A 20,392-nucleotide genomic window follows, 5' to 3' on the forward strand; every position below is an offset into this window, starting at 1 on the left:
GCACATAGTCGTATTTCCTGAGAACCCGCTCCGACAAGTGAAGCCACATCGTCAGGAGGATTATCGCATGATGCAGGAGGGGTCGGTTGTCCGGATGAGGAGTAGGAGGAACGGGAGGGGCAGAGCCATAGTCTAGAGCAATATGATCTTTTTTTTAGTGTTTTTATTCTATTGTATATTTTTAGATTTTTTTTATGACATTTTGGCGAATATGGATGTAATATATTGACACTTGCGCCTATGCGTATTTTTATGATATTTTGATTAATTTTCGATTTTATTTTGCGTATTTTAACTTTGAATGAATGATTGAATGGATGAAACATGGGTGAAAATGAACGAATGAGTGCATGAAAAAATGAATGAAAACAAGGATTATAAGCAATCTTGTTGTACTGCTAGCTGACAAAAACACAACGTGAGTTAAGTCACGTTGGAATATAACCTATGTGAGTTCACGTTAGATTTACCGAACGTGAGATTTCTCACGTTGAAGTTATTTTAGAATGTTTGAGGTGGAAATGAGCAAAACTGTTTGGGAGAAGAGCAGATTTCTACGAAGAGACGATGATGTGCTAGTTACCTGAGAACGTGATGGGCCCACATTTGAGGGCATCACCTAGGGAGGTTAAGAAGATTGAATCTCTATATACAGGAGACTCGTCAAATGCACCAACTGTCAACATTTTACCTAAACGCTATACACTCATTGCCTTGATCATAGCACATTGCTAACAAGGTTCTCATATTTTTAGCAAGAACAATAATCAAGTAGGAAAAAAAAAAGCATCCAAAGGTGGATGGATTGCTTTAATATATTGTTGCATAGTGGGAAGGATTTAATAGTGAGATAAGAACTCAAATTGAGTTGTTTAAACTTTAAATCTTTTCCATTAGAAATGTCATACAGTGAATAAAAAACCATATAAAGAAAGTTGTAAAGAGAAACATACAGCAGGGGAATTTTAGATAAATGTAAACTCAAAAATAACTCCAGCAACAAAATTTGGACAGACATGCTGTATTGTTTTGTCAAACAAGAGCTAGCAAGTCTCTGATACTCTTTGAAGCTAAAATTTCAGGAACCCCAACTTCTCCAGTACCATAATCATGTAAAGTAAAGTAAAAAATCGGATAACTGAGAGCAATCCATCCCACTTATTTTCTATTGACAAGCAATAAAATGAACTAAAACAAGTTATTCTTTCTTGTCAACTCCAAGCCTCAAACGGAAATCTCCTTCCATGAGAGGAAGACCTTCGCTCAGCTTGACCTTTGGTTCCCAGCCAAGCAATTCCTTTGCTTTGGTTATGTCTGGTTTTCTCTGTCTTGGATCATCAGGAGTATTCTCCACTATCTTTATCTCCACATTTGGATTAATAAGCTGCAAATCAAATACAAAACATTAATTCAAAATTATCTCCCAAGTTTAGTTTCAGATAACAGTTAATTGCTTGTAATTTGAAACAGTATTGACGATTGCAAATCGTGGAAATATCAGTTTGTTCATATACCGCTATGCAATAGCGATATAGAGCCATATTTAACATCAGTAAGTTTACAAAGGATAAAAGATTAGAACCGACCTCCTTCACTGTCTCAGCAAGTTCCGTCATCGTGAATTCACCTGAAAAGGCAAAGAGACTCGAGTAATTAAATAAAAGAAATATAACAATTCAAAAAGGCAAAGAAAATCAATTGTAAAAATCTAACCTGGGTTGCCAAGATTGATTGGACCAGTGTCTGATCCTCCCATGAGACGGATAAGGCCATCAACCTAAGGGATATTAAAATACATAAAATCAGCATACCGCTAGTATAATTCAATGGAAAAAAAAAAAAAAAAAGATTGAATGGGACATATTACCAGGTCAGAGACATAGCAGAAACTGCGAGTTTGCGTTCCTGGTGCTTGGACAGTCAAGGATTCACCACTAGAACACACCAATGGTTACGTTAGAAACGACAGTTAAACTGGTAGAGCATTGATTTAGAAATGGGGAGAACCTAGCAGAAGAAAAAGTAAGTTTCATTACCGCAGTGCTTGAGCAATGAAGTTGCTGACAACACGTCCATCATCGATATTCATGCGCGGCCCATATGTGTTAAAGATTCTTGCAACACGTATTTCTGTGTTGGAAAAGATATTAGCTTCTTAAATTACAAAGAAAAACTTCTACAGGCTATATACCATACAGAGAACGAGAGGAGATTAAGAGACACAGAAGACCAGGAATTACCTATCCCATGTTGCCTATGATAATCAAACATCAAAGTCTCAGCCACACGTTTCCCTTCGTCATAGCAGCTACGAACTCCTGTTATGAACAAAATTAAGTTCTTCATTAAGCTACATTTTCATATTAGCTTCTTAAGTGAACAACTATTGTCATGAGAAAGAATAATCAAACAGTAAGTCATTTATATTATACTATAGACATTAAATAAGAAAGGTCTTCAAGGTTTATTTAGTACAGGTATCTTTAAAAATCATAGCACCGGTATAATTTCATTTCAGAAGGTCAATAAACAGGTTGGAATGAGATAAAAGAACGTACCAATAGGGTTAACATTGCCCCAATAGCTTTCAGGTTGGGGATGCTCAAGAGGATCCCCATATACCTCTGAAGTTGATGTAAGCAAAATCCTGTCAATAGAATAAGAATTAAGACTCCATAAAGAAAAACAGAACTAAGACCATGTAGAAGCTGAAATTATAAAATTTATTCCTAAAGAAAAATTCCTAACCTTGCTCCAACTCTCTTTGCAAGCCCAAGCATGTTCAGAGTGCCAATCACATTTGTCTTTATTGTCTGTAATGTATAATTATTATTTCCTTACACATTAGATAATCTCTCAAGGATCATTAGAAAAAAGAGAGATTCCAACGAGTGATGCAGCAGATATAAACATACTGCAGAATGTAGTGTTATGTTTACTTGCCAAGTAAACGGTCTGATTAAAGACAAAATAAGACATTATCATACCTTCACAGGATTATATTTGTAGAAAATAGGAGATGCGGGGCATGCGAGATGGTAGATCTGATCCACCTCAATCATCAAAGTCTCAGTGACATCTACAAAGGGATCAGAATGGCAAATTCATCAGCATTACTGAGTTACACACTGATTTGGAAAATTCATCAGCATTACCGAGTTACACACTGATTTGAATGCATGCTGAACATAATATATAAAGTACACAATTTATTGCTGTCAATGTTCTCAGCTTTCACAATGCCAGCAGATCAAAATTGTGATTGATATAGAAAAAGATTTTGTAGGATTTTAAATTAAGGGAAATCATTTCACAACTTACACAAAAGTGTTTGGAGATGTGCTAAACAAATGGAAAGAAATAAATAAATTAATGTTCGATGTGATACATGAACACAAGTTTTACGCAAAGATAGTTGAATTGAAAAAGTGGATTTTATACCATGACGGATAAGTTCAAATCTTGGATGACCAATCCATTTTTTGAGGTTGTCCTTTGATCCAGTGAAGAAGTTATCAGCAACAATGACCTGATTCAAGATGTTGATATTAATGAAGTTGATAAGATCATGCTGTTTTATGCATCTATTTTATCGAATTTAGGGCTGATAATGTTACGTAAGAAGCATAAAATCAGTAGAAAAAACAATATAATAACTTCAATATTATTAACAAAAAGAAATACGAGCTGACCTCATTCTTTTCATTTTCCATCAATCTATCGACAAGGTGAGAACCAATGAAACCAGCTCCTCCAGTAACCAAGATTCTCATGTTAGACTATTGTCAAGAATGAACAAAATGTCAGTTAAACAAGTCATCAAGACAAAAAAAAATGTTATGCAGATAAAGTGATTCGTATAATGGGCTCATTCATAATCATGTAATAACTTTCAACAAACAATTATATCATATAAAATGCATCTATGTTCACATAGACATTCTTGTGAACCAGAGGTATTCAATTTAAGACGATAGATAAGGATCCGGTATTACTATTACCATGCAGTTACCAATTTCGATCATTGATTTCAGATTGGACGACTCACATTACACAGTCACTAAATCAATTTTAAACAAACTCAACCATTCATTTAGATCGGGCGGTTGAGATCGGTAACTGCGTGACACAGTTACTCCAGGGAATCTGTTTTTAGATAGCTAAATGGGAAAAACTGAGTTTAACTCATCAGTTAAAAAAAAAACACCAAACATCCATACAATCTTGTCTCAATTATCACCCCCCTCGGGACTTATAAAAAAGATTCATTCAAGGATATAACAATTAAGTCGTAGTAAGCTCTGATGGTTCAATGTTCTGAAGTTTACACTGATATGCAAGTTCAGAAGAACAAAGTCATAAACAATGCTAAGTTATTCATTGTATTTATTATGATCATCACATTCGACAAATACAAAAAATTGAAGCTTATGTAGCACCTACTGAACTTCAAATTAAAGATTTGTCTAGTGTCCGACACCGACCCACGAGACTACATAGTCACTTGTTGGTGTCGTGTTCATGTTAAGTAGAAAACAAATGAAATAACTAAATTAACACAGTTTTGTATCAGATTAATCTAGAAAACAAATGAGAACAACAATGTGGCAAGAAAATTTCCAATTAAAAAAAAAAAACAAAAATTGACCTGAAAGAATTTGGAAAAACGCAGGGGAGATGGCAAAGGAGGCTGCTTAGCTGTTGATTGATCTCCATTAGAAGAATTCCCTGCCATTGCAAAGACCTCTGAATTTCAATTCCTGCATCAAATTTCAGAAAGATCAAAATCATTATAACAATCAGAAAAATCAAAATTTTCATAAACCAAAATCAAGTAATGAACCTGATCGAGAGTTTAGAGAAGAAAAATGTTGAAACCAAAACCCTAACAACTCTTGTGATCTAATCACACCGTGATCAGAGCAATTTATATATAGACAGAAAAGGAATTAGATCCACCAAACGCTAATTAAATTAATAAAAGTTTTTTTTTCGTAAGAATTGATTATAATTAAGAAAAAGAAAGAAATAAATATTTAAGTTAATTTGGAAGGCTTGAAAGTCACGTAAAGTTGAAGGAAGTAATGAAAGCTCCAAAGCAACAAATGAGAAGAGTGATGGAAATCACACCAAACAGAACATAGAAAAGAACAGAACAAAACAAAACATAACAAATTCTTACCTAACTAAGGAATTAAATACGAGTTAAGTAATGGTACCTAAGTGATGGATATGAATGAGGAGGGTCCAAGTTGAAATTGGATTTGAAGGTTAAGAATTTCTTTTTGGGAATGAATTGTGAGTGAATGAATGAGATTGACAGGGACAGATGATTAATAATAATACTAATCTATATTCCCTCAAAAAATTACTAATCTATATTATATATAAAGAGATGTTGGATAGACTATTAAACAAATTTTCCTATATTTTTTGTTTCATTAAAAATATATAAAATATTATATTATAATATTTGTTATTGAAAAAGATAAACATGATTTGTTAGATTTTTTAAAGTTTGTTATATTTTTTTTACAAATGGTTTGTTATAATTCTTTTAAAAAGGGTTTGTTATAATTTAAAAGTCACAAATATTTATATTTATTTTTAAAAAAATATATTTATATTTACATTTTTATTCGAAATCAAAATGTTATAAAAATATCATTCATAATTAAATAAATTTTAATTTAATAGAGATTAAAATTACGCGTTGAAAAGTTTATAAAGACCAAAATATATAATTTATTTTATAACGGTTTTTTTTTAAGAAGTTAAATTAGCCCACCTAAATTGGCAATGAGGAGAATCGAACCTGAACCTGAGTTATAACAGTTAAAAACGAAATTGATTATATTATAGGATCAAAAACTAATTTTTTTTTATAAATAGAGACCAAGAACATATATAATCTATTTTTTAATTTGCAAAGCTTTTTGTTTTCTGAAAGGTCAAATTTACAAAGATGGAATTTAAAAAAAAAAATTAATAAATAAAAAATAAAAAATGTAAATAATTTTAAATTTTCTGTCATGTCACTTTTGGAGGTGAAGTAGAGAAATTAAGAAGAATTCCTGAGCTTATTTGAGCCGGGACCGAATATGCTAGCACCCATGTAGGAGATTACCAATCAAGGGGTGCCACGTGTCATGCGAAGAGTTGCATAGTACATGGACGAAAAAGACAGACAGACAAGAGTGTCTTACAGTCAAACCTACCAACGCAAGTGTAACTGAAACGCTTGCTTGCTTGCTGGATATTTCACCTAAGCAAAGAGGTTGTCTTGTCTTCTACTTCAGAACTCTCAAACTGCCAAACACTTCGGTAAACTAGTGTGTACTTTGTTTTTTCATCATTGTGTCACACAAGCATCTTCCCAAATAAGTTAATAGTAGTAGAAATTGTTATTTTGATTTATGAATGTATAATGAGTAGGAATAATAATTTTTGAATTTTTTAAATTTTTTAAATAGTGTTTGATTATGCACTCTGTTAATCAAAATAATTTATCGCGTTAAAATATTCTGTTGTTAGTGTTATATTAGTCACTCGATATATTTAATTATTGTTATTAGTCATTAAAAGAAAATAATTATAGTCAACATTGAAAGATTATTTTAATGTTAATTACTACTAGTTTGAATATAATGCACAATTACGGACTATTTTGAAATTTTGATACGTTATTGAACTATAATGGCTACTCGTTACATATTTTTTTGACAAGGCAAGAACAAATGACATCAAAAGGAATAGTGTCCAACTAAGTTGGTACCATACTCTAATTGTGTGTCAATTGCTCATAAATATTATTAAAAAAGATAAAAATTACATAAAAACTGGGGGACATAAAACATGACCCAATCAATCCATCCATGTGAATCAACCCTAATGGGTAATACAACAAAAAAAAGAACAACACAGTGGATCCATCCCTAATCAATTCTAACAAACGAAAGACGTTTGTGAGTACCAAGTGGATCTTTAATTTGGCGAATGAATTGAATGTCAACACAAAATCGAATCATGTACCATCAACTCCCTGCAACAACGACAACAAGCAATAACGACTCTTTCGAGTCCACACAATCCAATTTCAACCAAAAGGATAACATGATACGAAACCATGAACATATTCTTGAGTGGTAAGTGGATTCTACCGCCAACACGGTAATTCGCGAATCCACTCGTACCAACTGTTTACTGCCATGAACTACAACAAATTAACAGCCATTTCTAGCCCAAAAACAGTACCGCAACCACCTCTAAAAAAAGGACGACGACGATGAGGGATTCGAAACAACCACTCCAGCAACCCATCATGTTTCACGAAGGTAGAGGAAGTCGCCGCCAAGCCACCACACAACACCCAAAGCTGACGGAGCAGCTCAGATATGATGAATGGCTCATAGAACTGACCCACACGAAGGAGATCATCGACAAATTCGAACATAAAAAACACCAAGCAAACCGTGGCGGTTGAGACACCAACGACTGCTTTAACATCTCCAAAGGAAACAACAGCTGCTCAAATAGGTTGTGACGCCGTAGATGAGACCACAGTCACACCACCGTTCGTACAGCTACATCGCGTTCCCTTCCTTGAAAAAGCAGATGAGCGAAGACCAGTTGGTGTCGCCGCAGTCAAGAGAAAACATGTTCATCGAATGAAAATATGAAACATGATGAGTTTCACCTCTTCGTTACATATTCAAAGACCAAAATGATTATTGAAGTATTTTATTATTTGTAGAAGATTATAGTCAACCTATAGTTTTCTCTTTAAAAAAACGTAGAGTTTTCTTTTAATAAAAAGTAGATTAAATGCATTATAGAGTAATTTAAGTTTAACATTTCTACCAGATTAGTCCATTTATTTAGTTTCAACTTATAGTTTTTATGTTAGTAAGAGTATGCACCAACTTTTTCGAGTCATAAAACATATGAACATTTATTGCTAAGTTTTTTTTTAAAGGATATTTATTGTTAAGTCGGTAAGTTCAAATTCACCGCTCGCAAAACAATGGTTCATAAATGTATTATTCAGTCTTAGTTTGAAATAATCATGTTTCGTGCCATAAACATTTTTTGGATCTTCCACCTCGATGTTAAATAGTCATGTAAGCACTTTTTAACAAAGTTGGATAAAAATATATATCAATTTATTACAAAAATAAATAAATATTAAAGGACTAACTTGTTCACTTTTATTAACATAAAGACTTAATTACATTTTTGGTCCTCGTGTTTTGGCCTACTCACGAAACTAGTCCTGCCCTTTTAAAACAGAACAAAGCGGTCCTTCAATTATCATTTTTATTGCATTTTTCGTCCTACCCCCCATTTTATTCTCCAAACACGCAGAGAAATGACAGTTTTAGACCTACCTCATATGCTCAACCATGAAATAAACAAGGAATAAAGCATGTGGGTACAAAGAATCCACTTTATTCAACACACTAACAAAAAAAACCCTAATTTCTAAGATATGTTTCAAATTAGGGTTTTTTTGGTTAGTGTGCTGAATAGAATAGATTCCTTGTGCCCACATGTTTTATTCCTTGTTGATTTCATGGTTGAGCATAGGGGTAGGTCTAAAACCGCCTAAAATTGCCATTTCTTTACGTTTCTGGAGTTTGAGAATAGGATGTAGGACGAAAAATGCAACAAAAATGATAATTGAAGGACCGTTTTGTTCTGTTTTAAAAGGGCAGGACCAGTTTCGTGAGTAGGCCAAAACACGAGGACCAAAAGTGTAATTAAGCCTAACATAAAAGACAAATTTAACTAAAAAAACTAAACGGGCTAATACCATACAAACATTAAATTTAAAGAAAGTCATCATGCATTTGGCATAAGAAGTAATATGAGTATTATGAGCTTATGTACATGTTCTCTATGCTCGCCTCGGACCGCTACTTCTTAGACTTCTTTCTTGGGACCATTAATTGAATTGATTGATTTGTGTTTCTAATCGAATCAACATTCTCTTATGTATAAGCCATATTAGCCCACAAATCACTCAGAAAATCCATAGCTTGTTATGTCATGGTAGGAACAAGTACTAAAACTTGCATATCATGAATAACTTTTGTACTGAAGTTCGACAAAGTAGAGTCCATCACCATTATAAAGCTACTTCCCAAATGAAGTGAATATGTTATTACTTTCTCTTGATGCTCATCTCGAAAGAAAGTGTCAACAGAATATGAATCATCATCACAATTCTCGTCAGCTTTACCTTGATCATTTGCGGTTTCTATAATAGAACTATCCATATTTTGTGGTGAAGTTAAATATGATCTATTTTGAGCCAATTTCCATTAATTTCAGTCTGAATAATCTATATAGCATACTCAATGCTATTATCAGCAATCACATGATTGTTGACTTCATTAACAGTTATATCTAGTGTCAACAATCTTGGTAGCTTTTGAGTTCACCTTCCTATGTTCTTGCCTAATTTATGTTCTTTTGATCTTAGCCTCAACATCAACAATATTCATATGGTCTTTTTTTGTTTTTGAAAGAATATTCATATGGTCTTTATTGATCCTCTTATAATAATCAATATTCTGACAATTATTTTTGCAGTGATCACAAAATTCAGGCAGATTTTTGTAATATAAATCAACAATAAAAAAAAACCTTTTCTTTCAACTAAAATTTTGTATATGATACGTTCTTTAATGTTCATATCAATCAAAACTCTCGCAAAATGGCCAAAAGGCCTATCAAAATAGATTCGTTGGATGTGTCATCCACACAAATAGGAGAGCCAATAGTGCTAGCTATTGCAAATAGGATCTTAGGTCTCCAATATTCCTACAAAAGACCATAGATTCGATCTCATACCTGAGTTGATGATTGTTGTTGCGCCTGAGGGTTAAAATCACGGGTCCAAGCAAACAGTTTCAAGTAACTATGGCTTAAATTCCAAGAGTCAATTGCTTTGACACTTCTTACATCTTCAAGGGATGAAAATGAGAATTCATAGAAGCCTTTATCAAGGGATGTGATCCCCCACTTTCCCAATGATTTCTAAAGGGTTGATAGTTTGGTACGCAAAGCATTCACTCTCAACGGAGTAGCACCCTTAGGCCAAATTATTCTATTGTGCAAATTGTGTTTGCACGTTTCCACTCCATCAAGATACTCATATTCTGGTATCGTGATTGCAATTCTATGATCTTTAACACAAGGTTGAGGTAGCTGACTCAACGGTATGTACAAACACTGTTGAGAGCTTAAGCAAAAGTTTTTTGTTGTGCGAGTGGTTTCAAAGTGTTTCGGATGATTGGTTGAGATGATTGTGTTAAGGGATTTACTGGTGGAGAAACAAGACATGGTCAATTGATCAAGAAAGAGGCAGCCATGGAAGACACCCTAATAGAGAAGAATTGAGGGCAACAAGTTACACACCACCAACACAAACAACAACAGATCAAACCAACAACAGAAAAAATCAATGCACCTGAAAGAGATTCAAAGCGAGCAACCAAAAACCAAAGTTTGAATTGGAATCAACAACCCAGGAAGTAGGAAAACAAATCTAAGAGTGAGAAAAACAGATCAAGCTTGAACCAAAAACCAAACCCATAAACGATAGTGCAAGATCAGATCATAGAAACATTTGTCGCCGTAAATGGCATCGTCGATTAAACCCTTTTGGGTTTGCTGTTCACTCATCTCTCTCCCTAGTTGTGAGGATTTGAAACAATGTATCCCTCTAGTTGCTCTACGAAATGCTGCTTGCATCATTTGCTTCAAGGGAAAAACTTAAGAATCTTTCAGCCTTGAAACGCAACCCAATATCAAAATCAACATTTTAAAGAACACCCATTTGAGATTTGTATAAAATTATAATAAAAATATCCATTTGTTACTCAAAAGTTTACATTTGAGAAGAGTAGAATGATTTTTTGTACTACAGCTGTTCACGGATCAGGTGCTTTCTTTATTGGTGTTGGTAGTGATAAAGGTTGAAAATACGAAGGTTGAAGACAATGTGAAAAAGGTATAGTATGGGCATACTAAAGTAAAATCAGTGCTCCTATTTGATCTAAATGTATAAAATGAACTGGTACATGGTGGACAAGTTTAACACTTAAACAGAAAAATCAGTGCTGCTACATTTAATTCAGAACATGCGTCAATTATAGATGGCTGGCGATACTCTATAGTCTATACTATATTTGAACGAAAAAGTCAAAAAACTCACTATGCTTCTATAAAGAGCACAGGAATCCCAGATAACATCTAATCTAGTTATTTAGGATCAAAACTATAGCAGTAGCAATTTTATAAGTGAAGCAAAATTATTAAACCCATAAACACACCTTTTATTGCAGCTGTGCAAGCCAAAACTAGAGATATTTCATCTGTAGAATTTGAACCATTGCCACCTCCTAATTCACAAAGACAAATCCTACTAGAGGTGTTCTCTACAAATTTATTTCAACTAGGGAAGTAAACTAATTTGGCCAATTTTACACACCAGGTTCGTATACTCCAGCACCAAGAGCTATGACAACCCAAAATACGATAATACTTATGACAGCGGTTCTCAACACCTGGTCATAGCTGTTGCTTTGACGGTCATCTAATACCATAGTTGGATGTAGACGCAGTGATGGCAAATCCTCGTTGTCACTGATATCATCCTCGCTAACAATTCTGCTGCTGCTGGTCCCAGTTTCATGAGGTTGCACTCTATCCCGCTTGCCCATTTTAGAACACTTCACACATGTGCAGCTGCCTCCAAGATATGATGGCACTGTTGATAGATTGTCAAAAAGAACCTTCTTGTACATCTCTCCTTCTATTTTTAACTTTTTCTTAGTAGCTGGCTTTAAAACCTATGATTCAAATGCTTAAAATTATTTCATTTAAAGAAAGCACAAATTTTAGAGCAATAATTTTGTAACAAAAAATGTGTTGCACAAGCAAGGAAACCTCTTCAATATTTGACGCACCCCTAGGATAATTAAAATTGCATTCAATGAAACAATTTATTGAATAACCGTGTACTTCATGATTAACAACGTTTTGACTACATTCCCTTGTTTTTTTTATTGACTGAGACTACATTCCCTCTTTGCTATTTTCTTTGTTGTTTTAGGGAAAATAAATGAAGGGAGATTACCTGAAGAAAAGTCTGGGCAATAACACGAGCAATTGCTGGAAGTCGTATGACAAACAAACAACCAAGACGATTAGGAAAGTGATCTTGCAGAATGGAAGAACAGGATCTCAGTATTTGCATGGGAATTCTCAATGGAGATAGCCCTTCACAGTCCACCAATACTGTAATTTGAGGGTTTTCTCTATCAACAAAGTGCAAGACCCCATATTCTACCTGTGATACTGAAGCAAAGATCATTGGTTACTCATTAAACTAAAGCATGAAAAGTGACAAGTGAAGAATCTCTACTTGTAAATGTTCAGTAGACAGAAGGGAGCAGCGAGGGGGTTGCAATTTCAAAATAAAGCAAATATGAGAACTAGTGGCAAGCGAAAGAAAAACATACTAATTGCCTGAGCAAATCGAGGTTTATCTTGGGATGCCAATGTGCTGCAAGCTATCCCAAGCCTTACAATGAGACAGGGTCTGTGCGACAAATCAGATCCATGCCAGAACACCAAATTTGACCACATTTCCAGCTCTTCTACTGAAAGAATTTTGTAACACTCCCGCCAGCGTATTGTCTTCTTGATTGAGGTAAGGAAGCATGAAAAGTCATTATTAGCAGCTGTGTAAAATCTGTGGAGCTCATCGTCATTGATTCTGCACAAACACCACTAAATCATGGTCCACTGCAACAGGAGAAACCAAGAAATATGCAAGTAAATATGCTATTGCTATCTAATAAGGAACCTCTAACCAAGATTTTGAAACTTGTCTCAAGAAATGCAACAATACAAACCGAGAATGAGAATATATAGAACATTGCCCAAAAAAAAAAAAAACTCAATGATCACTAGTAACTTGCATGAGTACTTAATCCCCGAGTTGGGGACAAATAGAGTGATTACATAAAATATAATGAATATCCTAAGTGATTTTATTTAATGTTATTCACTCAATGAAAATAATTTAACATATATTCCGTTGTGAGATCCGGCTCCTCCAAAGTGAGTAATTCACTTTAGAGAGTAAAGTGAGTAATGGCAACCGTTAATTTACAAATCAAAGGAAAATTTTGTAGGAACATCATAACAAATCATGAGTTTGTTAAAATAACAACCCTTAATTTTCTCACTTTACACTTCAGCCACTTTAAAGGATCCAAATGCTCAATTGTGAAAAGCAACTAAATACAATTGCCAATAAATTATTATTTTGTGCTTCTCTTTCCAAACAAGGAGACAATAGTAGATCTACATTACCAACAAAAATTAAAAAATGATTACAATCGTATGAAAATCCAATAGATTAGTTTGAAATAGAATTCTGAGAGTATCATGTTATAGCATTTTCCGAAATAGCACAATTATGCACAAAACCATCAAATACCTTTCTGGCAAACTAATCCCTTGATTTTCCAGCTCTTCGTTGAGTTGAGTCAACCAATTTTCATATTCTAAAACTTCAGGAGATCTCTCGGGTTGACTGTGAAAAAGGAAAGAAAATATTAGAAAGGTCTAAAGAATGTCAATCATGAAAATCACTTTATTCATGAGGTGTTAGACAAAAAATTGAAGTTCTTTGAATTTGTGCTAGGCCTAACTAAAACCCAAAAACCAGATCAAGGGATGACGGTTCCCAATCCTTATAGACAGCTTCAGCCATATTACTAGTTGAAGTCTAACAGGAACCAAAGGATCCTATATTTGAATTAACAGTAACACAACCAAACAAGACGAAGAAAATAGATGGTAATTCAATAAAATAGGGTGCTTTGTTGATACGAATGAAAATAGTAAAATAGTAGAAGAGGAATCATCCTACTCTGGCCCTAAACATAAAACTTACTTATTCCGTCCTCCCTAAAACTCCCAAGAATTCCCCTTTATATTCAAATAAAGAGAACATTATGGTTTAACTCTAATGGGCCTCTTATTATTTAATCCTAATGGGCCACTTAATAATAATAATCTACTTAAACCTAATTAACTACTTATTAATTACTTAAAACACCACCTCATATTGAATCCTTACAAAGTCAGATCTCAAAACACACCCAGGACTGGACACGTAGAGCGTGGAAAATTGCAGGTGGCCAAACAAGAACACCCCTCATGCCTAGGACTAAGTCAACTAGAACATAAACAAATATGGGTGACCCAATAAAAAGTCTTGGATAGACTTTGATACCGTCTTAGAATTTGGACTCAACCTAATTCAACACTAAATCTAATTCATATGGGATCTCAACATAAGTCATTACTCTTGAGATTGATACTTAGTGTATAACAAGCACCACTGAAAGACTAAGGTTGATTTGTGGTCAGCCCTGTACATTATTGGCTCAATAAACAACAACATTCTACAATAATTTTGGACAAATGCATAAGAGCCCTCCAGTAACAATTGTTTTCATTGAAAAAATGTAATGAGCTTCACCAATCATTCATGTTGAAACCCGAAGAATATACATTGACATACACATGATTATAATGCAACCAACATGCTCAGAAAACCCAAAATGAACAAACCACAAATGTCATATGTAAATAAAAAGACAAACCAAAATAGATGTTTTTTTTCGGTTCATGCGTGTTTAATTTTATGTAACCAGAATTTCAAAAATGGAAGCCACAAATAAACCAGACTACACAGTTTTTTCATTCTTAAATGATGTTCAAATTCTAGGTAGGAGATACTATGAGAGATTTAGGCATTTTGATTTTCCAACAAGACTCGGCTAGACTCTAAATCCTGCAAAGTGCACCAAGTTGGAAATAAAGCACTAGGTTTCTTTCTCAAGAACACGTTGTAGAAACTGGTTCAGTGTCGTCCAATCAGTAAATATCTCAGATTTTGCACAATTTCATGGATGGATTATTGTATGCAATGACTACCAGACTACTAACCTACTAAACTGATCATTATCAGAGCAGAAAAATGATGCCAATGTTTTAATAGAGAAGTCTCCTAACTACACTTTGTAATTGTGTTTTCAGTTTCAGTGCTGAGTCAGCACTTGTATCAGTTGGAGAGATGAGTAACAGAATACCAGATTTTGTTAGAGCTTAGACTTCAGTTTAGGACTTAACTCTCAAGTATATAACTGGTTCTGTAATCAGTTAGATTACTTCATTGTGAATTCCTAGCTATTATTTCTCTTGAATTCACAATTTCAGCTTATGAAATATGCAAAAAAGATCTATCTTAATTTCTCTCTGAGCTACATCTTCTTCAATTTCTCAAATGTTCTTCATGATTCTGATTTTTTGTAATGTTCTTACAAAGAAAATTCAGAAACAGGGATTTGAGTAAAATAATTAGAAACATAGGAACCAGAAGGAAACCTGCCAAACAGAAAGATAATAATTTTTCATTAACTCTAAGATCACTCAAAGAGGGGTAACCTTGGCGCAACTGGTAAAGTTGTTGTCATGTGACTGAAAGGTCACGGGTTCAAGTCACAGCCTCTTGTGTAAAAAACAGGGTAAGGTTGCGTACAATACACCAATAATGGTGGGACCCCTTCCCGGACCCTGCATATGCGGGAGCTTTAGTGCACCGGGTTGCCCTTTTTTTTTCTTTCTAAGATCACTCAAAGAATTGTTCTGAAACAGAAACTTAAGTGGAATTGCAAATATGTTAAATGTGGGATGGTCCAGGTTTTGGTTGTTGCATTAGCATATCAGTTATTTGTGAAGCTGACTTTACCAATGAAATGATGCTCAATTAGGCAAATAACCCTCTAGCAATTGTAAGCCAAAAGGTTAATACTTAATAATAACTTGATAAGCAAATGACAAATGTTAATCTACTCATCACAGTTCTTACATAGAAAATTATGTCATTCTACTAATCACATCATAACAAGGATAAATTGCACATCCAAACCTTAGCAAGAAGCCTCAAATCATATACCTAGTATTCAAATTATCCTGCACAGGAGCCGGCTCAGCAGATATTTCTGAATCATGAGAATTAGTAATATGATCTGAGGTTCCATCACTACATTCCAGTGCATCAGTAAGGGCTGTTGTAATGGAAAGAACTAATAATGGTCTTGATAGTACCTGGTAGAAGAGAGAGTATTAACCATATGCTTCATGTATATAGCAGAGTTTCGGATATTATAAAGAGAAGAAACAGAAACAACTTGATAAAAAAGTGAAGGAGCGTGTTGATCAATTCCGTTCTCCGCTCATTAACCTTTACAGAAGAAAGGGGCTACAGAAATATCATATTGTATATCTTATGATAGCCAAAGATGAAAGAATATTGTCAGCAAGAATAGCTTTTATAAAAAAATCTACCAAGTCCATACAAAGGGAACGGAAATCTTTTCTATATAAAACAAAAAATGAACTAAAAGAAAAAGAATCAATTAATGACAAATTCAATAAAAATGTATGATACATAGAAGTAACCTACATAAAACGTCCTGGAACAAAGATTGTCCAGAAGTACACAAATATCGATGATATAAGCCAATTTCTAAAACTTATTAAATGATGCTAGTGCTGCTTCAAGATAATTCAGTTACATAGTAAAAATGGTTTTACTCAGATCACATATTTTTGCTACTTTGAAATGTCATTCAATATAATATATCCTAAGAAATCGATAATCACAAACCTGCATGCTTTTAACCAAACCCCTGAACACAGCCCACTTTTGAATCCATTTAAATGGTGGGTAGGCAAGGATTTGTAGACCCTGCAGACCTTGCCAGACACAAGGGCATCTACTCTTTGTGAGTCTCCGTACAGCCTCTAAAGCAGCAACTTTAACTAAACAAAATGCAGCACGCCCCACAGCACTGCTTCCAAAGTCACCATGCGTCAATGAAACAAGGGGTTCACAATATCTTTGTGCAAAGCCTTTGGGACGCGACACAACCAGCTGTTTTTGGTACGTTTTTTTCCCAGTGATAGCACTGTTTTGTTTAGAATTAGTGTTCATAGTCGAGCTAGACTTATCCACCCTCTCTCCCATATAAACCGAAGGCAATTCAGTTTCTCTGAATAGTAGCGCGACAAAAAAAATGAAATTTTCAGCTACAAGTTACAAAAATCAATGCCAAATTAAATATTTTATAAGTCAAATCTATCTAGGCCAGCTTATAATATAAGCGCTTATCATGATAAGTGCTTATGTATAATCTAATTCTATAACAAAATATAAAATAAAGTTAAATTATTTTTGTAGAAGACATAAGCTGTTTCCATAAGCTATCTTTGAAAACTTATAAAAATAGCTTATGATCATGTCATAAGCTGTTTTCTTAAGTTTTTGAAATCAGTCTCACACAAGTGCTTATGCCAATAAGTGAACTCAAATAAGCCAAACCAAGCATACCCCTAATTAAACAAAACATGTTTTTAAACTACAACATTACACTATCCTAACCACTAAACAAGGTTTGATAATACCGAAAATTGCATACAGAATCTGTTGATGCAGCAGCAAATGTAATCCCAACAAATCACAAAGATTCCAAAAGCCTTGACATTGGGACACAAATCACGATTGCATTCACCAAATTCAATTTAAAATCTTGCTACTAAACAATGTAACATGGATACTTCGGATTGAATGTATGTATGTCCAAATTACTACCGGTATGAACAGTCATATCAACGTGTCAGTGTCATATCTGGTGCACGATACAAATAAATACGTTATACTGGACAGTGCAAATTCATAAAATGAAAAAACGAGAAGCATAGAATAATATAAATTAAATTACCACAGTGAATTGTAAAAACTAAACACATGAATTAAAAATGACTATATTAAAATTTGCAACAAATTGATGTGTTAATATGTAAGAAGCGGTTAATTATTGGGATCAAGAAGATCTGATTGAAAAGTGAACCTGATTTATGGAGAAAGATGGATCGATAAATGTCAGATTTTTTTTTTTTGAGTTGATGCTGTTTAGTTTAGTCGGCGATTCCAACAAAATGATTCATTCTTCGCTTTCTGAGTAAAGTCGCAGTTGTATGTATAGTAACAGTAATAGTAGAATTGTTGTTAAATGATTACGTGGACGGTTGAGATCTGTTGATTCTGACGTCAATGCCTAAACGTGTTTTGCCTGACTAACTACTACATCATCACGGATAGGAAAGAGAATTGAATGTGCCGTTAAATTGGTTCTGATTTTCACGTTTCTCAAAAGTTGTTAGAGACAAATTTAGTGGTTTAATTAAAATAATAAATACATCTAATAATTTAAAAAGAGATTTATATGTAGAGACATAAATGAAATAATGAATGTTTAAATAAAGAAATTGAGGGAGTAAAATGGTTAATTAAGTAAAGAGTCTTCCTAAGTAAAGAGTACTATATGCTTAACGATAACCTCCTTTAGTTATTAATACAATTTTTAATGGTTAATCCTAAATTTAGAAATTATTCTTTTAAAAAATCAACTATTAAAATTTTCGATGTATTGAATACATACATTTTCATAAAAAAATATGATTTAAAGTTCTTAAATAGTGTATCAGAGACACTCGTTAATATTTTCCTTAAATAAAATAGGGTTAATAGGCTTTTACCCCCCTGCCATTTGGGGGTCTTTTTGTTTACCCCCCTGCAAAAAAAAAACTTGGAGATTCCCCCTTGTAATTTATAGATTCTTTGATTTTGAACCCTAAGCTCATCTGACTGTGTAAATTAGCTTATGTGGCACGCTGATTGTGCATTAAATAATGAGGTGGCACTTTGACTAGGCTTTTTTTTATTTATTTTCCAATTTTTTTAATTCCATTTGAATTTCCTTTATTAAAACTTAATTTAATGAATTAAAAACATTAAAATAAATAATTTTTCTCTTCTCCACCTCTCCCTCACGATAACCCTTCTTGATCCTCTTAGATTTCCATTTTTTTCTATCTTCTTCCTCTTCCTTTCCCTCGTCGTCTTCTTCTCTCACAATTTCCATTTTTTTCCTGCTCAATCTCCCTCACGCACAAACTCGATTGGAACCTTTGTTTGGGTGAATTTTTGGGTTGCAAATTGGAAGCCTTGTTCTTTGGATGAATTTCTGTTCAATCTTCCTCTTCCATTCTAGATCCGTTCTTCTTCATATGAATTTCTGGCCGGTTGCAAATTGGAAATGGGTTTTCGAATTTGGGTTATTCTTATGATTTTGTTGATCTAAAATTGGGTTTTCGAATTTAAGGCTTAGGGATTTGAGGGGTTTGCTGGAGAAGAGAAGGAAAATCATTGAGGGAAGAAGAGAGAAGAGGATGAGTTCGCTGGAGAAGAAGAGAAAGAAAAAGAATTGGGATTAAATCCAATTTTATGAATATGTTTTGGATTTTTGCATATTTCAATTTTTTTGTATAGGTTTAGATTATTTTTGTTGGTTGTGGAGTGCTGGAAGTGTTGTTGGTGCTGGCTGTTATTGTTGAAATATGAAGAATCTAAAGATAAATGGGTTTCAATTGAAGGGGAAGATGATGAATTCTTGTTCCTGTGTTGTTATTACATTTCCAGATTTTTATTTTTTATTTTTTATAAGATGTGTTTGTGTTGTTGATAGAGGGAAGATGATGAATTTGGGAAGATGAATGAGTTTGCTAAAGAATTGTCTTGTTGTTGATTAAAAGATTATTTGTTAAAGAATTATGTTATTGTTGGATTTTTTTCATGAATTTTTTGGATTATGCCATGAAGGTTTGAATGTTTGAGTTTGTTGATGATGTTTATTGAATGAGTTTGGATGAAGATTCAAGTTGGGATGATGAAGATCTAAAATATCATGGATGAAGATTTATGTTGTGAAGATGAAGATATTTTTTTAATAATTTTTATTTAAAAAAAATTAATGACATATTATTCTAATTAATTATTTTTTTAAAAAAATGAGTTAAAATGCCACATGGACTTAAAATTATTAAAAAAGAAAATTAATTACACAATCAGCATGCCACATCATCGTATTTGTCCAGTCATATGCTATCAGGGTTCAAAACCAAAGAATCTATAAATTACAAGGGGGAATCTCCAAGTTTTTTTTTTGCAGGGGGGTAAACCAAAAGACCCCCAAATGGCAGGGGGGTAAAAGCCTATTAACCCAATAAAATATTTTGAATCGATTCAGCTTAACAACTCCCAAAACCCGAGAGGTGAATTGATTCAATTGAAAGATTGAACTACAACCATTTGAATCGATACAAACATGAAAGACACACACCCATATAGGTTAAATGAATCAATTCAATATATACAATGCTTATATTAAATCGAATCAAA

General features: G+C 33.6%; 2 protein-coding genes across 7 annotated transcripts; both read right to left on the reverse strand.

The window, feature by feature from the left end:
* Positions 1 to 846: 846 nt before the first annotated feature.
* On the reverse strand, positions 847 to 5,358 carry LOC11417070 (UDP-glucuronic acid decarboxylase 6). 4 transcript variants are annotated; one of them, XM_003606614.4, is made up of 13 exons: positions 5,220 to 5,358; positions 4,649 to 4,760; positions 3,693 to 3,779; positions 3,442 to 3,529; positions 2,988 to 3,079; positions 2,749 to 2,813; positions 2,559 to 2,647; positions 2,241 to 2,318; positions 2,037 to 2,130; positions 1,868 to 1,934; positions 1,714 to 1,777; positions 1,587 to 1,627; positions 847 to 1,384 (listed from the first exon to the last, which is right to left on the reverse strand). In XM_003606614.4, exons 2-13 carry the CDS (start codon positions 4,733 to 4,735, stop codon positions 1,199 to 1,201), a joined length of 1,038 nt encoding a protein of 345 aa, XP_003606662.2. In that variant the 5' UTR covers positions 4,736 to 4,760; positions 5,220 to 5,358; the 3' UTR covers positions 847 to 1,198. The 4 variants fall into 4 exon arrangements, with proteins under 4 accessions (XP_003606662.2, XP_024638567.1, XP_024638566.1 ...); XM_024782799.2 differs by having other exon boundaries at positions 5,183 to 5,331; XM_024782798.1 differs by lacking the exon at positions 5,220 to 5,358 and adding an exon at positions 4,844 to 5,148.
* A 5,776-nt stretch (positions 5,359 to 11,134) lies between these two features.
* LOC25492481 (uncharacterized) lies at positions 11,135 to 18,243 on the reverse strand. Of its 3 annotated transcripts, none has more exons than XM_013600631.3 (8): positions 18,003 to 18,243; positions 17,571 to 17,780; positions 16,760 to 17,144; positions 16,046 to 16,197; positions 13,517 to 13,612; positions 12,531 to 12,787; positions 12,146 to 12,366; positions 11,135 to 11,858 (listed from the first exon to the last, which is right to left on the reverse strand). In XM_013600631.3, the coding sequence occupies exons 3-8, from the start codon at positions 17,117 to 17,119 to the stop codon at positions 11,490 to 11,492; spliced, it is 1,455 nt and encodes a 484-aa protein (XP_013456085.1). In that variant the 5' UTR covers positions 17,120 to 17,144; positions 17,571 to 17,780; positions 18,003 to 18,243; the 3' UTR covers positions 11,135 to 11,489. The 3 variants fall into 3 exon arrangements, with proteins under 3 accessions (XP_013456085.1, XP_024638254.1, XP_024638253.1); XM_024782486.2 differs by having other exon boundaries at positions 17,557 to 17,780; XM_024782485.2 differs by lacking the exon at positions 17,571 to 17,780 and having other exon boundaries at positions 18,003 to 18,242.
* Positions 18,244 to 20,392: the final 2,149 nt, after the last annotated feature.

This window comes from Medicago truncatula, chromosome 4 (genome assembly GCF_003473485.1).
Source record: "Medicago truncatula cultivar Jemalong A17 chromosome 4, MtrunA17r5.0-ANR, whole genome shotgun sequence".
NCBI lineage: Eukaryota > Viridiplantae > Streptophyta > Magnoliopsida > Fabales > Fabaceae > Medicago > Medicago truncatula.